This window comes from Agelaius phoeniceus, chromosome 1, assembly GCF_051311805.1.
Source record: "Agelaius phoeniceus isolate bAgePho1 chromosome 1, bAgePho1.hap1, whole genome shotgun sequence".
NCBI lineage: Eukaryota > Metazoa > Chordata > Aves > Passeriformes > Icteridae > Agelaius > Agelaius phoeniceus.
This window is the reverse complement of record NC_135265.1, coordinates 44117854-44138417: the sequence shown is the minus strand read 5'-3', so window position 1 is coordinate 44138417 and position 20564 is coordinate 44117854. Positions and strand designations below refer to the sequence as shown.

Below are 20564 nucleotides of genomic sequence, written 5' to 3'. Positions count from 1 at the left end.
TAGTAGCTGAGGAGCTTGGAATGGAAAATTCTGTGTAGTCAACATAAAGGTTCTTTTCTCTATAAAAAGGTCCATGAGTGAGTTACCAGAAACACTTTTATACTTTTTAACTTAAAAGGTTAAGCAGCTTTGGACTATTAACCAATGCCATAATTTTTCACTTCTTGTCCAACACCTTCAGCAATACTTCATCCTGCTGATCCTGACAGACGGCGTCATCACAGACATGGCTGACACCAGAGAGGCCATCGTCCACGCCTCCCACCTCCCCATGTCCGTCATCATCGTCGGCGTGGGCAACGCTGATTTCAGTGACATGCAGATGCTGGACGGCGATGACGGCATCCTGAGGTCTCCCAAGGGCGAGCCTGTGCTTCGAGACATTGTCCAGTTTGTGCCATTTAGGAACTTCAAACATGTAAGCTGGTTTTTCATCCTTGCCACAGAAGGGTGAGTGGGTATAGTGAATGATTCGTGAGGCTGGGCTTAACTCTGCATGTGCGTGAAGTGTTGAGTAAGCCTGGGGCATTATTGTGTCAGAAATAGTGAAAAAAAAAGGAATCAGAATGTGCTCCATTAGTTAGCTGGTGAGGGTGGGAAAGGAAGAGATTAGGCACAATCCCTGTGCTTTTTGTGGTGCCAGTCCTTGCTTCTGCTTTCTCCCTGATTTAATTTGGTTACTTTCTCTGCCTGATTTTTCATGGTGTCTGTTTTCCATTCTCTTTTCCATCTGTTCTATTAGGACTACTGTATTCTGTTTTCCATTCCTTCATTTCCACAGGCAGATGAAATGGCTTTGAATTTGTGCCCACTGAGTCTTCCCCAGGAGGCTTTTTCTTTATTGAGGTTTGGTCTTTGAGTTCTCAAATGCAGGGCAATCCACCCACAACATCCTGGTTATCTCCAAACCCTTTCCCAAATTCTGTACAAGAACACCGGCAAGAAAGTGGCATTACTGAGAGCTTCCCTCTGCCCTCAGCCAGCTGTTCCTGAGTAAGGCCAGTGTGGTGAAGACACTCTATAGGAAAGAAAGGAACAGAACCAGCATTAAATTACCAAATCTAAAGTAAAGCTTTGATCATGAACTTTTCTTCTTAGTCACCTGCCCTGCACTGTACCATCTGTTCCAGGGACTTTTCAGCAGCAGGGTGGGCACAGCATTCACCAGCAGAAGGAGCTTTCCCACACCCAGAGGGGTTTTTCAGAGTCCTTTTCCTCCATATGGAGACATGCATTATGTTCCTCTGCAATGCTGATCCCATCCCTTTCCTTCCCTTTTTCCATCATTCTTCTTTCCTCTCACTTCTGTTACGTTTATTTGGTTCTCAAGGCTGGTTTTTTGCTCTGTCTAGGAAGGATATCCTTGGTATTCAATTTGAGAATTTCTTTACTTCACAGTGCAACTGACTCATTCTCCTCAAGAGATTGCTCTTTTCAATCTGCTCACATACACTAGAGATCTTTAGATTTGGATATGTCACAGCCAAGTTCTCAGCTCTGGGCTGGTTTTGATCTGCATATAGGTTTGCACTGCTTACATTTCTTTTTAAATTTAGCTTCTCTTTTAGTTTTTCTGGGATTTTTGTCACCACATGAGCTTTTTTTCTGTTTGCTACTTCCAAAATACCTTTATTTTTCTCTTTGCAAGGGTTGATCTTTTTCTCTGATTTCAAAATGCAATTTTGCAATATTTGCTTTAGATCTAGACACACTTCTTACTTTCACAAACTCTACTGAGGAGCAAGAGAAACAAACTTCTTCCTTATTTTCCTTCTAGCTTTATGTAAGCCATGGAAGCACACAGGAGAGAAAAACCCACCTTATGCTATTAGTTTGGTGCCACCATGCCACATAGCTGCAGATTGACTTCTGAGTTGTAGACAAACACATTTCTGTGCTGACAGGGGCACACAGCCACCTACCTGCTGAATCAAAGTATGAGCACAACGACCTCAGAGCTTGTGATTCCTTCAGCACATAATCACAAGTGTGTAGCGCTGCACTGTAGTCATTGGAAAAGTGTCCAGAGCTGAGTTATTTATGGGCTAGTGGGAGAGCTACTTTTAATTAGGTGAAAACATGTTTCTGCAAGGAACTGGCAAAGCCAGCTACATTTGTTATTTTTAGTTTCACCTTTTTTTTTTTTTAATGAAGCTAAAATCATCCTGGATTTAATGGATTAACACTGACAGTTGCAGTTCTGGGCTCTAAATATATTGTGCCCCTGATGTTAACTTGTGACTGAATCTGTGGCATTGTTATTGCCAGCACTGGTCAAATGACAAGCATATATTCTTTTTAGCTGATTTAGATTAACTTCCCTGGTATTGGGAGAGGAAAACAATCTTTATGTATTCTTCTTATTAAATAGTGATATTTTTCTCCCTCTTTCAGTAGCAAAGATAATATAGGTATAGAGATAGATTTGTATTTGCTCTATCAGAAAAGTTAATATATCTTATGCAACCTGATATTTAGTCTGTTTATTGTGACGTTTCAGCTTTTCAACAAATGTCAGTGTAATGGATGAGTGCTCATAAAAATAGTCACTTCTGGTTGAATTTCTTTATTGTCATATCCCAAATAATCTCTCTCTTTCAACAAAGTGACATTCACATCTTCCTTGCTTATTTAGCACTAACAAAAGACCATACATCAGCTAGTGAAATAATTTTTCATAGGAGAAATGAGTGTGATGTTTTGATTCAAATTTATTTTTCCCCACAGAGGAAATGCAGATTTAACACATTTGGGAGATTTTTGTCAGATCAGTTCTGACCAAACACAAGAATTTACATACATCAGCATATTACTTTTGACAACTTAAAGCAAAATACATGTTTAGGTAAAAATTCCATTTTTTTTGTCGATGTACCTTGTGTAAATTTTTTAAGAAGAAAAAAAAGTTGAAAGATCTTTTTAGAAAGATTAAAAAATCAAATTGTGGAAGGTTTATAGGTTTTTCTGATAAATCAAGTATTTATTTATTCCTAAATCTATATTATATCTGTTAATGACGGAAGGAGAGAAGAAAATGTTATGCGTGAGCATGTATTTTTTTGTTTTGCTGGAAGAGTAAACTAAAATTCCCTTGGAGTCAACCCAAGCAATATTTTTTTTCATTACTTCTATTCTCAGGTCAGCTTGGAACTCAAAATCTCATATCTATCCAAAGAGATCAAAAATAATCTGTGCAAAACCTTCCCCTTTGAGAAAATGGAAGAGGGGAAGAAGGAAGTTGTAAAAATAACCTATAGAACAAATCCCTTTTATAAGTTTGACTTCAGAGAAGGTTCTGAGCCTGCACAGCCCTCATACAAGCATTTAACACATTTCAATTAGTTATTCACATACCTAAAATCTTATACCCACATCAATGTTTTCCTGGCTTAAGCTCAGTGTAGACAGCAGGCTCTATTATGGGGGTTTCATCTCCTACGTGATACAGTGCAGCAGAAGTACTTCAGTAAAACATCTAAGCTCTTTCTCTTTAAGGAGTATTTTTGAAGCTATCAAAATAATAATGGCAACTGTAGTGACTCTTGGCAAATCCTGTAGTTGTAGAAGCTTGATAAAATCAAGGTAATCATTAACACCTAGAACATGTCCCATTGTATGGTGACATATGCCATTTGCTAAAGGGGAACATAACAAACAAAGGAAACATATTTTCCCTGAATCCAAGTGACTTTTTTCTCTCTGTAATCACCACCACCCCAGTAATATGAGTGTCCTTCACCTGAAACTGTAAAACAGTGATGCTCCATCACTGAAATGCAGTTGAAGAGAATCTACTGCCTCAATGTATTCACAGTCATATTTTAAGAAATGAAATTTTCTGCCTTTGGGATGTATGATATATTTACTGGGCACAAATCTGATGCCACAGGCAGATTGTATTCCATTCTGCATTGTATTTAATCACAAAGGTTAACAGCTGTGTGTTAATAACATACATCACAAAGGAGTGTAGAAAGCACAGCTCATAATCACTGCAAGGAGCAATGTTTTGCACTATGCATTGTAGTTAAAGGTTAAGCATTGTGAAGCTATAGAACTGAATCAACAGTCATTTGTAATACACACCAATTACAGAATCAGAGGGAATTATTTTCCTCCTGCTGACTGATCTGACTGTTGTGTATCAGCTATCAATTTATAACTATTCATCTGAGGTGCTTATTGCTAGAATGCTCTTCAAGCAGTGGAGAAAATGTTACAGTAAAACATTAATTTAATGTCCCATCTGTGGTAAAGACCCAGCAAAGGCAATCTTTTCTCAACCGGGTCTGTATTTTAGCTTAGAAGTTACTGAGTGTAATTCCCACTGATGAAAATACTGCTTTGCACCATCTGATCTGCAAATGAGAGTGCTTTACCACCAAAAAAAAGTATGTAACATACAGGTGGTCCAAATCATTAGAGAGGAAAACAATCCCAAGCCTGTTTTTGGGATGTTCCCTGCTATAAAGAGCCCTGGGACCAAAAGACATCACTGGCATGATGAAACTCAGTAAAGCAACAGTTGCTCATGCTCAGACTGAAGTACGGGTCAAGCCAACTACCCCAGGGGTAGTTGGGGTACAACAATCCTGTGTGGGGCACATATTGCCTGTGAGCCTGTGGGCACAGTAAATATTTTTGCCTACACCTCAATTAAAGGCTTTTCAGTTGAGAGCTCCTGAAGTGGCAGTGATTCAGCTGTGCACCTGAGCCCTGACAGAGCCTGTTCTGAAGGGCTGACCCTTCCTACCTTCAGGAGGAATGGATGTGGCATCAGAAGAGGGAAGTGGCAGAGGGAGGATGATGCACAGCAGTGAGTGCTGTTGGCCCAAAGTTCAGAACATGTGAACTACACCGATCCAGAGAAGCTGATGGCAATGCTCTTGCCCAGCATTTTTAAAGACAGAGCAGAGTGAAGTTTCCAGATTGCTACAGCTTGTGTGTGCAGCACTGGCTCAGCGCTCTTCCCCCACTCCCAGTTTTTACCTCTATGTAGGGTTGTATTTTTGGTAAAATAGCACAGAGGCAGGCTAAGGTATGTACAGCTTTGACACACTGGGAAGGAGATTTAAAAAAACAGTAATTTTCAATAGCATTGTAGAAATCAGCCATTTGTGTGATTCCAAGGGGTATTTTCTGATTATTTTAGTTGGAACTAGATGAATTTTAAGGTCCCTTCAAACCCAAATAATTTCATTATTCTATAAAACAGGTTTAGGCAAGAATAGGGCAACTCTGAAAAACCATGAATTTCCCTTTTCAGGATTAAAGTGAATGGGTTCTCTTACTGTGTAACACCTTAAAACACTTGCTGCACTGACACATAAAGTATGCTCTATGCTTTGCCAGTTTGTTCATGCAGAAATGTTCCAGGCTTTTTTGGCTGCACAAATATTTTGATATAAATGTCATAGCAGTTAATCTTATTTGTTACTAATCTCATATATGAGTCAAAATACAAGAATACAGGGAAAAAAAATCCCAACTGTTTCTGGTTTTGCCAGCATTATCTTTGTATTATAATATTTGATACTGGAATTTCTAATAGTCTGGAGTTTTCTTTACCCTTGGATTAATGTGCCTACAAATAGATTACCATTTACATTCTGTGTAAGCCAAATTTTAAGACTCTGTAAGGATAAGGATGCCACCCCATGAAACAGAGTAGGTCAAAAAATAGTCAATACAACTGCTTTGTGATGTGGTAGTTTTGCAACTTGGCTGATAACACTACAGACAGTGAGGAGGAAAGTGTTCATTAATTTGGGAAAAAGTACTTGGTGCGGTGAGCAGAAGAAATGTGATCCAGCCACCGGTTGAGTTCCCATGCATCGTCTGAGATGCAGTCTACACCCTCTGGAGATAAATACTTCAATTTAAACCTATCAAAATGGCATTTAAGTGCTTGCATTTTTACTACATTTTGTGGTGGGCTCAAAGGAAGCAAGAAGGCTGGCTCCTGAGGACTTGGAACCAGCTCTACCCAAACACTTAGAAACAAGAAAATCCAAAACATGGGACAAGAGGGTGCATGGGAGAATGAGTCCAGTTTTGTCACTGCTGACTTCAGGGGCTGAGGAACGTCCATGCAACACACAGAGGTAATGGTTGCCCACAAAACATCCACAGGCCCCTCTGCTTAAAATGAAGCATTTCAGGGCATGAGGCAGCGACTCTGTGTGGCTGAGGGAGGGCAGGGTTCCTCACTGCACTGAGGGGGAGCCCTCCTCCCTGCCCGGGGTGAAAGCCTTTCAGGGTCATCTGTTCTTAGTCTGGTGGATACCTGCCATTTTTACATTGCAGGAAGAGCTCTAAAGCCTCCATCAAGCCCAGGATTGAAGCTTTGTTGTAACCATTGTTTAGCTCCAATAAACACAAAGTATTTTTGATTGAATTAAAACCTTTGCATTCCATTAAAACACCATGCCAGATTCTGAGGAACAGAATGGTGATGAAGGTCTCCCTTTCTCAGTGTTGTCCATTCATGTTCAGCTTGGAGCTCTGCAGGGTTCCTTGCTGAACACTGATGAAGTCTTTGCAGCTTTTTATTGTGATATGGGGCTCTCCCAGAATGCAGGGAAATTCAGTTACCCTGAACTCAAAATAGTCCAAATGGACCTGAAGTCACACAGAGCATTTTTGGCTTTAGTGTACTTTGAGGTAGCTACAGCTCCATACCCAAACTGACTCATAAAATGAGTTTCCAGCAATATTATAATTCGCTTTAAGTTTTTGCCTTCCATTTCTGTACCATACTTCCTCCCTTGATCTCATGGCACCAATGCCTCTAAAACCCATGGCACTTCAAGCAGAGAACCAGGTTAATGCTTGTGTTTTCTACCATTTCCTGCAGGCATCCCCAGCTGCTCTAGCAAAAAGCGTTTTGGCTGAAGTTCCAAACCAAGTCGTGGACTATTACAATGGCAAAGGGATAAAACCAAAATGTATGTCAGAGTACGAGTCTTCCAGGACACTAGCTCCATGAACCTGCCTGCACTCTTTTACAAAATTAAAAAAGAAAAATGCTACTGTCTACAACTACTGTATTTAAAAAATGAAACAAAAAAATAGCACGTTTTGGTGATTTTTAACTAAAATACCTTTTTTTTTTTTGCATGTGTAGCCTAAAGGCTTAAATCTGTTAAGCGGTTGTATTGTTGAAACCTTTTTATGAGAAAAAAAATCCAGAAAAAAAAAGTGAACTCTTTACATTACAGCATGTTGCCTTGAAATAAAAAGTTATCTGTATCTGGTTTTTATACAGGTTTGTTGAAATTTTGCTAAATTTCTTATATTTACACTGTAAAGCATTTTGAAATATTTATTGAGAGTCAATAGCCAAAATGTCTTTGGTTTAATCTGCTATGAACTGAGAGATTTTTCAAAATGGCAGATGCATGAACTGTATTTTGCATGTTTAAAATAAAAACAACACAGTTTTGCAGTTGTCTTTATTTCTCTCTCTGCAACAAGGCTGCCTTGCTTTCAACTTCCATATTCCAAGGGAAGGGTAAGAAAGTGTTTCAAGAGATACCTGACCTGAAGCATGGACATTTCTAAAGTTAGCACCTTACAACATGGACCCCCAAAGAAGCCCACTCAGTCTGTGGCCTGAGTAGTAACTTTTCAAAAGCCTGACAAATCCAGCTGTTACAAAGTGTTCAGACCATAGCTGTAAAGAGATCTGGCTTGGAGAGCATGATCCATCAAGACTGCATGTCTTAAAACATGTCTTAATCCAAACAGTCTGGCTGGCTTTCAAACAGGATGTATTTTGGCTATCCAATTCTATAACCTCTTCTGTTTGGGAATTCTTCTTTTGTTTCATTTATGTTTTTAAATCTCACATGCAGTGTCCAAATCTGTGTGGCACATTTTCCAAATGAAATTTTGCATGGCCTGATTTTGTGACAAGCAGTGATTTGTAACTTCATCCTCACACAGATCACCCATGTGTGTCAGAAGAACTGTTTTTTACCAAAAGAATATTGAAGCCACCTTTTTTTAAATAAAAGAGGACACACGCAAGAATAGAATGGTGGTGGACTGCACTTTCTATTGAAATATTTATGTATGTAAGTGAAGAAATTAGATCAGTATTTTCTGTGATTGAAGGATGTGATTCATTAAAAACTAAGGAGAAAATTTGACAAAAAATAATCTCGGTGGGATTGTCCAAAAGGCACAACTTTGGATGAGTTGTACTCCCACTGAATTGAAACCTGAATTCCCACTCCCACTGAATTCTTGTTGCTAGTTCCTGAAGAAGCTGTTTGGGGCCAGTGCTGAAAATTTTGGAAACCTTCCCCTGTGAGCAAGGGGTTTTGGTTAAGAAATATGTATTGTTAAATGAGTTTGCAGGTAACATAAGAGTTGAGCTCCCTGATCCTCCTTTAGAGGTAACTTCCATAGGATCAGCTTTGATTGATGATTTTGTACTCTTAAATGAAGGCAGTGGGATAGCCAAGAATGCATGGGGCTGCCTCCCCAGCACATTCAGTTCTGCCCCATCTCTATCCTGCAGTGCCATCATTCACACTTGCTTGTAAAGATTTCTTCAGCTGATCAGATACTGAGCAGCAGCTAGTATTACTTGGTCATGGGTATAAATTGTCTGGAGATGTCCAAACTGATAGATCTCAAATCCACATTTCCATGTAATGGCTGACACTTCGTTTGAGAGCTTACCCTGTCAGGCTGCACATCTCTCCCTCTGTGGGTGTATTTTATCTGGAAGCTGCTGTGATCTCCCCTTACATGTAATAGACCATTCTGCCAATGACTCTTAATTCTTACATCCAACACCTCTAGTTTCTTACTCCCACTTCCCCCCTATTTTCTTTCCTTCCCTATTCTCAGGAGGAGCATTTTCTAGCTGTTAAAGCACAGGACTGAAAAATCAATGACTCCGTGTTCTTTCCTCCTCCAGTATCTCATTTTGTTTTTTGCCCAAGATTTTTAAATGTTCTGCACCTCACATTCCTCCTCTGTAAAATGAAGGTCACTGTCATGTATCATAAATATCTTGCAATAGTACTGGGGGACTTTAATACTTGAAAAGTGATTTCAGATCCTTCCTCAGAGGCATGGTGGTGCTCTCACCATGTAAAGAGTATTACATCACCCTGGAACCTGCATTAAGGGATGTCATGTACAGTTGAGAAGTTCAGCCTTTTCTTTATAATTTCCCAGACTGAATAAAAGAAAGCTTTCAGCAAGAAAAATTAGGAATCAGATAAATTGTCCTTCTGGTACATATGATCTTTGACTAAACTAATTTTTGAAGTGTTTATGGGTTACTTAGAATTGGGCAGTTACAGCTCTTCATTTCCAGAGGTGTTACAAGGTGCTTCTATAATGTGGCATCAGGTAAAATGCAGAGATCAACAGGCTATTGTATGCTGAGCTAGATAAACCATCAGTCATTTTCATGTGTGTACATGGTCTATATAAGTGTCTTTAGAACCCCAGCTGCTGCAGATCTTTCTGTTTACTTCACACAATCCAGATTATGAATGCTCCTACTTAAAAACAAATCATTATCAGTGGTTGATATAAGTCAGCAATTCTGTAGCAGCCCTCAAGTACTTGGAAAGATACCTTCATGGTATTGAAAAATCAATTGGAAATCTCCTTCAGAATGTACAGATCTCAGCATGTAAGACAAACACGTAACAGTGTGGTGAGTTGGTGTAGGATGCACAGAAGACAAAACTGGCCATATGGTAAAGGCTTTCTAATGAGGCTTTGGATGCTATTTTCATTGCTCCAAGCAACTCTCTGCAATAAAATACTGTGGACTTTGTGCAGGGTAACCTCATTAAATATATGAATATATCTCTGAAATGGGATTTTTTTTCTCCTGTTTTATCTACTTAAGGTTTTAGCAAGGCCATTCTGCCTTTAGGCTGAACTGCCATCAATTTCTCCTGCAGATTTTTATGCAAATTTTAACTTCAACTGCCTTTTGATGGACCATTTTAAATTCTGAAAACTGCTTTAAAATAAATTACATCTTGTCCTTCTGAGATAACCAATGATCTAAAATATATTCTCTGCCAACTACAACCCTGCCTTCCTTTTTATCTCAAATCCAATTCAAAAACCCAAAAAGTCACAGAAAACTCCTATTAGCCCAAAATACATTAACATCTATAATTCTTGAGTCAGATACTGGGATGAGTTGCATTTTAGTTTGTATGGGAAACTAAGTCTGCAAAAGATTTGAGAAAAGCACTAATACACTGCTAAGTGCTTATTACCCTAAGGTAAAACCTCTCCATACAAAGATTTTACCATGATGAACAATGTAGTGTTCTACTTTTTTTGTTTGTTTGTTTTTGGTTGGTTGTAGGTTTTTGTTGGTTTTTTTTTTGTTTGTTTGTTTGTTTGTTTGTGGGGTGTTTTCTGGGGAGGATGAGCTGAAAGATTCCTAGGGTAAGTTTACACTTCTCTATTTTTTTTTTATTTTTTTTTTATTCACAGAAAGTGCCATTTTTGCCACAAGAAAAATAGAGTTTATAGCACCACGTGTCCTTCAGACAGAGGTCTTATTTGTACCTGCACTCCTGAGCTGAGGAGCTGCTCTATACCAGAGACAATTTCAGCAATTACAGAGCTATATGAATGATATATGAATGCAGCCCAGCTGCATGTTTGCTTGCAGCATTCACTGCAAACCATCAGCGGCTGCACTCCCACCCCCTCTTTTTTGTTTTTTCCAATCTCATTGCAAAGCTGGAAAGATCCTCCAAACTGATCAGGTGAAATCCAGGTGACCTCTCCTGTGAAGGCTGACAGTTCAAAAGTGGTGTTTCCTCTTCCTAAAGTTCCAAGGACTACCCAAGGCAGCAGACTGGTGGGAAAGCTTTTTGTAATGGGTGCTCTTCCTTTCCTCCAAAAAGAGCAGCAGCCATTTCCACTGCTATGCAGAAAGCCTTTTACTGCTGTGTTCAGCTACACCCACTCCCCCTTACACACACAAACCTGACGAGTTCATGCCTCTTTAGCACCATGACAAGCTGCATGCACTAAAAAAAAAAAAAAAAACCAACATTTGCATCATGATAAAATGGGAAAAGTACAGAACTGAAACTTTTCTCTCAGAAATGTGTGCCCCCATGTATTACTACCATGTTACTGGTGCAGGAAATCCTGTGTCACCTCAGCTGTGCAGGATGCTACATGAGAAAAGCATCATGCTGTGGCAACAAGGCTCTCTAGGATCAAGGGAGCCCTCTTTTCTGGCTGGGAACATCTGCCATGGCTTGACAAGTTACTTGATCTTGCAATGTGCCTTGATTGCAGATCTCTAAAATGGGGGGAAATAGAATTTTGCTACTTCCTGGGGATTTTTGGTTGGGTTAGCACCACTGTAGGGTTGCCACAGTGCTCAGAAATTGGGAGATAACACCTTTATCATTCTTAGACCCCTTTATTTCTCCTCATATAAAGCTCTCTCAGAGCAGCAGCATAAGCTACCAATGGACCCCATTAGAAAACACATCTGTATGAAATTTAGCAGCATCCCTGATGCTGTTCTTGATGCCAGGGAGAGAGCAAAAAGATGTAGTGATCACTGTGACAGTGGAGATGCCTACCTAGCTTCAGAGAGGGAATGACAGTAGGACTGTAAACTTGGGAGATGCATTTCTGGACACACTATGTGGCTACTTCTTAAAAGGACATGAAGTAAATTCAGGACAAGGAATGCATGTGAAAGCTACTGGTATCTGGATCACAGTTTTGGGTGTGAACACCAAAATACCAGTTACAAGCCTCAAGTGCAACACCCCCACACACACATACCAAAGCAGGGGAGAAGATGGAGTAGTGGGGTAAAGAGAAACAAGGACAGATTCCAGTTGACCATGCTGACAGCTGGTGTGTCTTTATAAAAAGGAATTTCTGCTGAAACCAGAAAGGAATTTTGGGTTCATACCCCTTTGCTATACTAACTAGTGCACTCTTAGTTGTGCTGGGTCCCTGCCCAGAGAAGGAAAAAAAGAGTGCATCAATCCTGAATACTGATGAAAGCCAGCCCACACCAAAGCCAGAGTGTCCCAGGTACCATCCCTGCCAGGCTGCCCAGAACCCTCTGCCTGACCCACCCATTTTAACTGTACCAGGAACTTTCCCTGGCTACACTATTAAATACCCTTCCCATAAACGCTGCTGCTCGCTGGCTGTCACACGGCCCAGCCACAGGCTCGGAGCACACAGTCACAGAGGGATGGGATCGTTCAGGGTGGGAAAGGCCTCTAAGATCATCGATTCCACCCCTTATCCCAGCATTGCCAGGGCCATCACATCACCCCGTCCTTAACCTTTAAGTGCCACATCTACGTGGTTTTGTGAACACTCTAGGGATGGTGATCCCACTTTCCCCGGGCAGCCTGTTCCAATGCTTAACCACTCTTTCCAAAAAGAAATTTCCCCAATATCCGATCTAAACTGTCTCTGGCACAACTTGAGACCTTTTCCTCTCGCCCTGTCGCTCATTTCCATGGAAGCAAAGCCCTGACGTGGTTAAGCCCCGCACCCCGAGGAAGTTTGACACAGCAGAGTCGCTTCCTCCCAGACACCACCGCACCCTTGAGGGCACCTGCTCAACACCTGCAGGAAGGTTTTGACCCCATTGTCCCGCAACCCGGTGTGCCTAAGGGGTGCTTGCCAGCGATAAACCCCACCAGCCGCTGCCATCTTCCCGTTTTAGACACGCGTGTGTGTCTGAAATCCCAGGATTTTACTGCCTGGCGCCTGCAATGCAGGCAGAGGAGCCATGGCAAGAATGGAAGGGCTGCGGGGGAAAGGGACCCGTGGCTATTTCTGCACGTCCTCCCCCTCGGGTGAGATATTCCCTCCCGAGTCAGAGTAGCTCCATCAGCCACGGGTGCTGCAGCCCACGCCCACGATTTTGGGGTGATTCGGGAGGCTTTTTGTCACTCTTGAGCTCGCCGCCCGCGGGGCGGAACTCTGTGTCCGGGGCAGCACGGAAGGTTTGCAGCGGCGGACGCAGCGGGGCCGGAAGGCGGCGGCGGCTCCGCCGGGGTGGCGGCATGGCGGGCTGGGGGCGGCTGGCCCGGCTCGGCGGGCGCCTTTGGGCGGCGGCGGCGCCGGCTCCCGCTCCCGGACACAGGTAGCGCTACGGCTGGGAGGGGAAGAGGCTGCTCCGGGGGACGGGAGGGAAAGAAGAAGCGGCAGGAACAGCGGGGAGCAGAGCGTGGCTCGGCCCCTGTCGCAGCCCCGAGGTCGTTGAATGGTAGAATGGCCTGGGTTGGAGGGGGACCTTGAAGGTAATCTAGTTCCACCCCCCTGCTGTGGGAAGGGACGCCTTCTGCTAGACCAGGTTGCTCAGAGCTGCATCCAGCGTGGCCTTGAACGCTGCCAAGCATCCACACCTTCTCTGGGCAGCTTCACGCTCACAGCAAAGAATTTATTCCTAATATCTAATCTAAGCCTACTGTCTTTTAGTTTGAACCCACTCCCCCTTGTCCTGTCACTACAGGCTCTTGTAAGTAGTTTTGCCTCGTCCTTCCTGTAAGTTCCCTTCAGGTGCTGGAAGGTGAGGGGCACCTGAGCCGCCCTTTTCCCTCGGCCCGGGGCCTCTCCCGCCCCTGGGCGCCGCCCTTTGGAGAGAGAGGCCTCTGTGTGCAGCTACTGGCAGCCCTGGAAGCTTTGTTCGGGGTGCCAGGGTTACTGCTGAGGCATTCCAGCCTTAGAAATAGCCCCGGCCTGCGAGGGAGTTACGGCAGGACAGGCGTGTTCGCGTCCAAAGTGTATTTGGAGCATAGTGAGCGACTTGACCTGCCGTGTTTGGGGTCACCTTGGCCCGCTGGCCACGTGCATGCACTGCCTGTACTATTAAATACTCCTTCGTGCATTCACTGCCTGTACTATTAAATACTCCTTTGTTGACGTTGCAGAGGATTAGGGAGCAATCAAGCCTTTTTCAGCCCTCATAACATTTATGGCAGGACACTGAGCTGTTCAGCAGTGTTTGTAGAATCACAGAGTTGTTGGGGCTGGAAGGGAGCTGAGGAGCCAAGGTCTAAGCTGAGGTCTCAGTTCTTTCTCACAGTGCAACCAGCCCTGAAGTCAGACTGCGGTGCTCAGGGCTTTGTGGTTGTGGGTCTTGAAAGCCTCTAAGGACTGAAACTGCACAGTCCCTCTAGACCCCAGTGCCAGTGTTAGATTGTCTTCAGGCTGAACATTTTTTTTTACTTAGGTCAAATCCGAACCCCCCTCTTCAGCTTGTAGCTCTTCTCTCACTCTCCTGGTATGCACCTTGTGACATGGCCTGCCTCAGCCTTGTCGGTAGCTTTCTCACAAATTATTCCATGCCACTTGTGCATGGGACTATGCATTTCTGCTTTATGGATCTCACTGGGTTCCTCTGGCTGGCAGAGGGACACCTCTGGGCATCATCCACTGCTCCCTTCAAACTTAAGAACAGTGCACTCATCCGCTGTCAGAGGCCACTGAAAAAGATATTGAACAGTACAAGTTCCTGAATAGACTCTTGGGGAGCTCTGCTTGTAACTGGCCTTCTAGTAGAGTCCAAACCATCAGCTGTGACTCCTTCAGCTGACAATCCAGACAGGTCTTTTCTCAGCTGATGGCCCACCCATCCATGCCATAACATCCCATCTTGGACAGAAGGATGCCACCAGAATTTGTTTTAAAACGTCTTGCTAAAGTTAAGGTAAACAGTAACTACTGTAATCTCTTTGTTCATGGATCTGGCTGGGGTTTTTTATCTTAAAATGAGTAATTGGTTGGTTTGTTGATGCTCGCTCTCCTTTGGTATAATTCAGAATACTTAGTCAAATGACAGATAATCAAGTGTTTTATAAATTAGATGTAACATACATGTTATGAGACACTTTTTGTACTGATAAGACACTCAAAACCTTTTCCCACCTCTGGAAAGGGGTCAGCTGGGCTTTGTAGTCAGACACATCAACAGTTCAACATGGTGGCACGAGCATCTTTCTGAAGAGAATGTGGAGTTCCTCAAGAAGATAACTGCAGAGGAGTACAAAGCTCAGACAGCCAGCAAGCTGTGCCCTCTGAAAGATGAGCCATGGCCACTGAATAAGTGGACACCAGGTGAGAAAGCATCACTTCTGAAATACTTGTTCATGCTGAAATTAATACTGTTGTTGTGTTGTTGAATTCAGTAACGTCAGGATTGTGTCTTGTGAGGTATTCTCCTTTTGGCTTTCACATCAATCACTCAATAAATCTCCTGGTAGATAAGTAAATGTAATATATTAGTTCTCTAAAACACATTTAAAATATTACAAGATGTTAAGAACCTTTAAAAAACTTTTAGTTCTTAAGGATAGTTTTTAGTTCAGCTCTTGGCCCATCCCACTGCTGTACAACAAGAAGATAATAAATTAAGAATTTGTCAAAAAAGTCTCCTTAGAGTATAAAGTGTATGAACTTGTAAATGTTTTTGTTAATATTGCTGGGCTCTGAAGAAAAAGTGAAATATAATACATCCCACTTCTGGTCTGTGATTACAATTTCTTATGGACTAGAATACAGAATTAAGTTTTTGAGCTTTCCAAAGGGTCACATCATTTGTGTGGCATACTTGACAGGTTGCCATTGCAGAGATTGGGGTGGGAAGAACCTCCTACAGCAAACTTTTCAATAGTTAGTTTAGCTCTAATACATTGGCCCTGTATTTTGGAAAAGAAAAACAAACCAAAAGTAGTTGCATTTTCTATCAAACACAACTGAAACAGGTAGAACTTTACTGCTGGTAGGGTTAAAAACCCCCAGCATACCTGCAAGGATTTAGTGATGTTTTCTTTCCTTCACCTCCTTAGAAAAGATAAGAATTCATGGGACTTTGCAGATTTTTATTTGACCTCTTTCATTTATTAAGTGTGAAGGTGCATCCATGTTCTGTTTGATCTACAGATTCCATCAGAGTTGGTGTTGTTGCAGTAAAACTGGGAATGATGCCGATATGGACCAAATCAGGAGAAAAACATGCTGTCACACTACTTAAGGTGAAATAAACCATAATTAATTTAATCTCCTATACTGTATTCAGTTTGTAAACCAGCTGTTTCAAGGAAAAGTGAAACTTACTACTTGTACAGGGTGGGAAATCCTGAAAGAAAGTGAAAATTTCTTTCACTCCTATATAATACACCATGCCCATTCTGTTTATATCCATACTCTTTAGAAGTGCTCTGCCCTGCTGCCTCAGCTATTCAAATGCTGCAGAGCTGTGAGTGGTGTTACCTAGGTGATGCAACAAAGCTGGGGTTAACTATCCCACTTCACTTCTTTTCTTTTTCCACCCGTGGGCATGTTTGGATTACTTTCACCTTGGTCTCTGTGCCCTTGTAGCCCTGAAGCTGCTTCTTCATATTCTCTGGCAGCTGCTCTTGTGATGAAGCCTTTTGCTGACTGGCTGCTGCCACAAGAGGAGCCACTGCTGTGAAGGCCATCAGGTTTACAGGGCAAGGCAGCAGGAGTCTAAAATGGGGGCTCTTATTGTGTGCTTTGAATACTTAAAACAGGGATTTTGCAGATCTTGTGTGAAAAGGGTGATTATAATTTCTAGAGCATTTATGAAATTAGTTCACATTCTACTAATTTTTTTTTTCTGAAATAAGCCTTCAGTTCACTGGAAAAGCAATGTCATTGGTAAAAACACAACCCACTGTCTTACTTTTAGACTGTATCTTCTGTTACAAAAACAGAGACTGACTTTGGTGTTTTGTTGTCTTAATGTATACACATCTGCTTATGCTCAGATGAACACTTTTTCTTTTCTCTAGGTCCAAGATTGCCATGTTTTAAGATATGTTTCAAAGGAAGAGTCGGGTGGAAAAACAGCTAAGCTGCTTGTTGGAGGCAAAAATGTATCTCCTTTTTCTGTAAGTGAAGCACTTTGGGTGTCACTGTTGGAAGAGTTGTTTCTGTTGTGATTACAATACAAAAGTAGCAGAAGTAGACTTCTCTGAAAGATTTCTTGGCATACAAGTGTGCTTTGTAATTGATCTTTTGTCACATTTACCTTTGTCGTTTCCTAAAGCGAGTGTAAATTCTTGGTTAAGAGAATAGCAAGAGGAACTTTCTGAAAGTTTTACCTCTTAATTTTCTAGGAAGGCTGTGGGTTTAGGAATTTGCTTTGATGTGCAGTGTCCCATGCTGGTGAAAGGGTTTGAAGGACCACTAGCAGTGGAGAAATGTGTTTTCTTTGTGTCTGTGGACATGCAGTTGAGCTGAGGACTGCAAGATACTTCACTTATATACTAATACACTTCAGGAGCCTGTTGTAAACTTACTCAGCTCCATCAGTTGTTTACAACTTAGTGCTCTGGCTTACTCTTCTGTACTCTCTTTTTAGCTGTAGCTCTAATTTTTTCCTAGGTCTGTGACATTGTTTAGTTTGCCAATAGTTCTGCTGCTAAGTAACTTTAAGACTTACCTTTTCAGGAAGATAGCTTCATGATTGTAACTCATCAACAGCCATATCAAAGCCACTCACTTCTTTAGACATCCCAGTTGCTTTATGTGGAATTCCCAGGTATCTCTAGTGGCTGAGGTTGTCTGGCAGAGCTGTCATTCCCCAGGATGAGTTACAGATCAAGCAGGAACAAAGCATTCCCTCAAAGGATGTTTCTGTGATGTATTATTCCTGTAAAATATAATTTTTCAATTCTTGCAATATCCTGACACTCATTTGTCTGATTTGGGCAAGTAAAAAAATCCCAGGGCTCACGACTACTAAGCAGATTATTTCAGTTCATGATCATGGCTTTTTGAGAGCATAGATTTCCATTTTTCAAACAGATGATTATCCCAGGGCCTCAGAATTATTCTGTGCACTTGTTTCTGCTTTAGTGGAGGTAAGAGAAGAAGGACCTTTTTTCATTTGATAGATCTGTTGGCTTTTTTTAGTATATTCTGCTGATTTTGAACAGGCTTATACTTCAGAGTACCATTCATTTATTCAATTGGTTTATGCCATGTTTGACTAGCACAGCTTTCACTCTTCAGGTGTCTATTGTGTCACTTCAGTCCATTTCTACTTTCCAGGTATGACATTTTCCTGGGAAAATGACAGCTGTGTTTTTTTCTTTCCTTACTTTGGTCTAAGACATGCAAGAGTCATGGGAATAATGTTTTCAAGTTGTATTTTGCCTATTAAACTCCTTAGAGTTGATCTTTTCATTAAGATCATGTTACCAATAAATCCAGTATGTTATCAGAGTAAAATCATGCTAAAAGTAAGGAGGTATGAAGAAAACTTCTTTTTAAACAGCTCCTATGAAAATTTCTTCAAAGCAGAACTATGTAAAAAGTCAACTCAAGGACTTATTAGTAGTGTGAGTTATGTTAAAGACTTTGTGCATAACTTTTCCCAGGTTAGCTTCTATTAATTTGGTTGAACTTAGACTCATTTTAATAAAGAAATTAATTAAATATTCTTTTAACAGTCTTTGGTGAGGTCCTGGCCTGAGACTGAACTGTGTATCATCATCATTATTATTATTACTATTATTATTATTATACTGAGCTCTGTATTATTATTTTTGACATCATGATTGTATAAACTAGATAATTCCTAAGGAAGAATTTGGCATGCTGATTCTGGGCAGATTTAGTTGTTAAGGTGCTAAGTGATGTATTTCTGTGATTTAGCTGCAAGTTTGGATCATTGTTGTCCTATGTTTATCAGCCTTTTTATGTGTTTCTTTTCTCTCAGAAGTGTCAGAAGTGAGATATAAAAGAAAGCTGAATGATACTGTCTTGTATTAGCATAAGCAATTTCTCTTTTGTTAATTCCTCATAGGAAAATCTCTTTCTCAGATTCCTCACATCTACTTGTTTTTAATGAGTTCAATCAAAAGATTCCTTCAGTAATTTTTCTAACAAAGAATTTCCTGTATTTCTTTGGAGTGTCAAATTGCTTTAAAACTGATAAAGGGTATTGCATTTTTAGCAAGATTAATTTTTCCTTCTTAGCTTGATGTATGTCACTCTGTTGTAAGTGAACAGATTTTTCATGATTTTTTAATGCACAGTTATGCTCAAAAGTAAGTTCTGCCAATGCTCAGACTTTTTTTTTTTGTCAAAAATATTTTATATGCTTACTATAAGTGAGAGTGTATTGACCATTTTCCTATAATACTGGAAGGTATTGTTGGTTTTTTGAAAAATAAGGAACATCTGAGAATTCACTCAGTGTTCCCCTCTTCAATATTGCTTTTTAGGAAGGGTTTGTAAAGACTGAAGTGTTTTGTTTGTAAAAATATATCTCTGACATGGCTGTTTGAAGAGGAGGTGCTGTTACAGTAGAACAGTGCAAGGCTACAGCCTAGAGTAGGACTCTTGAGATACAAGTGAATTTTGCCCTTTGACTTCAACTTGCTTTTCTTCAGCTGTGGTTTCTCTTTCCAGCCACCCATGCTGAGCACTGGGCTCCCCTTGCTGTAGCTTAAGGCAGCAGTTTTACATAACTGGAAATCAAGGATTGATATACAGGCACTTAGTAGGGATTCCATATCTTTATTTTTCATTCTCACATAGAGTTCTGCAGATTAGTACAGGTGCTCCACTGATCCCTCAAATATTGGTGGCCTTAGGAGAGATTTTGTATGTAGTTGATTCTGGTTTTTTAAAGGTATATGAAGTATTTTGTACTGTGACCTCAAGTTAACAAATCTCTTGGGAAACATTTTTCACTCTCAAAGACAGATTTCATAAACTTAAAATTTCTGGGTTTTTTTTCTAAATCAGAGGTCCTCATCATCTTGCTTCCTCATTCTTCATAAAACTTCCTCTGTTCTAACACCTTTCAGAAAGAAAGGGCAACATGCAGATTTTCAAAACTGTTGCCAAGTACACTAACTAATATTTTTTAAATTGTCCGCATTACTTGCTCTTAAAATACACAAAATAATTTTTGAGAGAGAGGGAACTGCAGAGGAGTTTTGAGAAGCAGACCTCAGAGATGAGATTATCCAAGTGTGACAGTATTGTTAGATGCTTAAATTGCTTTCTACCAGAAATCATTTGAAGGAAAATCGGCTGTATCTCTTTCTTTTTTTCCCTGTGACCACAGTTTTCCTGCGTCACTGTTTCTGTTGCTTGGTTTTGTCTCAGTGATCTGCTGTTCTGTGAGATGTCTTGCTTAAAACAGCTGAGAATAATTTAAAGTACTTTAAAATGTGTCAGACTCATCTGAAAGCAAAATCTCTGCTTTAGTAGGTCAGCAGTGGTTTGACACTGAGTGTACTTGCTATATCTTAAAAATGTGTGGATCATAAACTCGTTACTAATTTTTCTTTTTTTGCTCAGAGACTCAAAATTTTCTTCTGTGGAAATTTAAGCATTTCTAGAAGTTTCTGCAAGACAAGAATTTTTTCTATGGTTTTGTTAGTTAAATAAATTACATTTATCATTTGGTGTGGAACTAAGTCATCAGAAGCTTTGAAAAAGAGAAACTACTTCTAAATTACTACAAAACTCCTTGTCAGCCATGAAAAAAAAAAATAGCATCTGTCATCAACATTCTAAATTAT

General features: G+C 40.8%; 2 protein-coding genes across 4 annotated transcripts in view; both read left to right on the top strand.

Annotated features, from left to right (window-relative positions):
* The window catches only part of CPNE4 (copine 4), a 229561-nt gene extending 222104 nt beyond the window's left edge, over positions 1-7457 (top strand). For all 3 annotated transcript variants that reach the window (XM_054628058.2, XM_054628050.2, XM_054628066.2), the window contains 2 exons: positions 182-418; positions 6857-7457. In XM_054628058.2, the coding sequence (XP_054484033.1) occupies positions 182-418; positions 6857-6988 (369 nt within the window). In that variant the 3' untranslated portion in view covers positions 6989-7457. The remainder of the gene's footprint in view (positions 1-181; positions 419-6856) is intronic.
* Positions 7458-12904: 5447 nt separating this feature from the next.
* The window catches only part of MRPL3 (mitochondrial ribosomal protein L3), a 28367-nt gene continuing 20707 nt past the window's right edge, over positions 12905-20564 (top strand). Inside the window, exons 1-4 of the mRNA XM_054638306.2 lie at positions 12905-13141; positions 14936-15114; positions 15940-16031; positions 16812-16910. Coding sequence (XP_054494281.1) covers positions 13062-13141; positions 14936-15114; positions 15940-16031; positions 16812-16910 — 450 coding nt within the window. The 5' untranslated portion in view covers positions 12905-13061. The remainder of the gene's footprint in view (positions 13142-14935; positions 15115-15939; positions 16032-16811; positions 16911-20564) is intronic.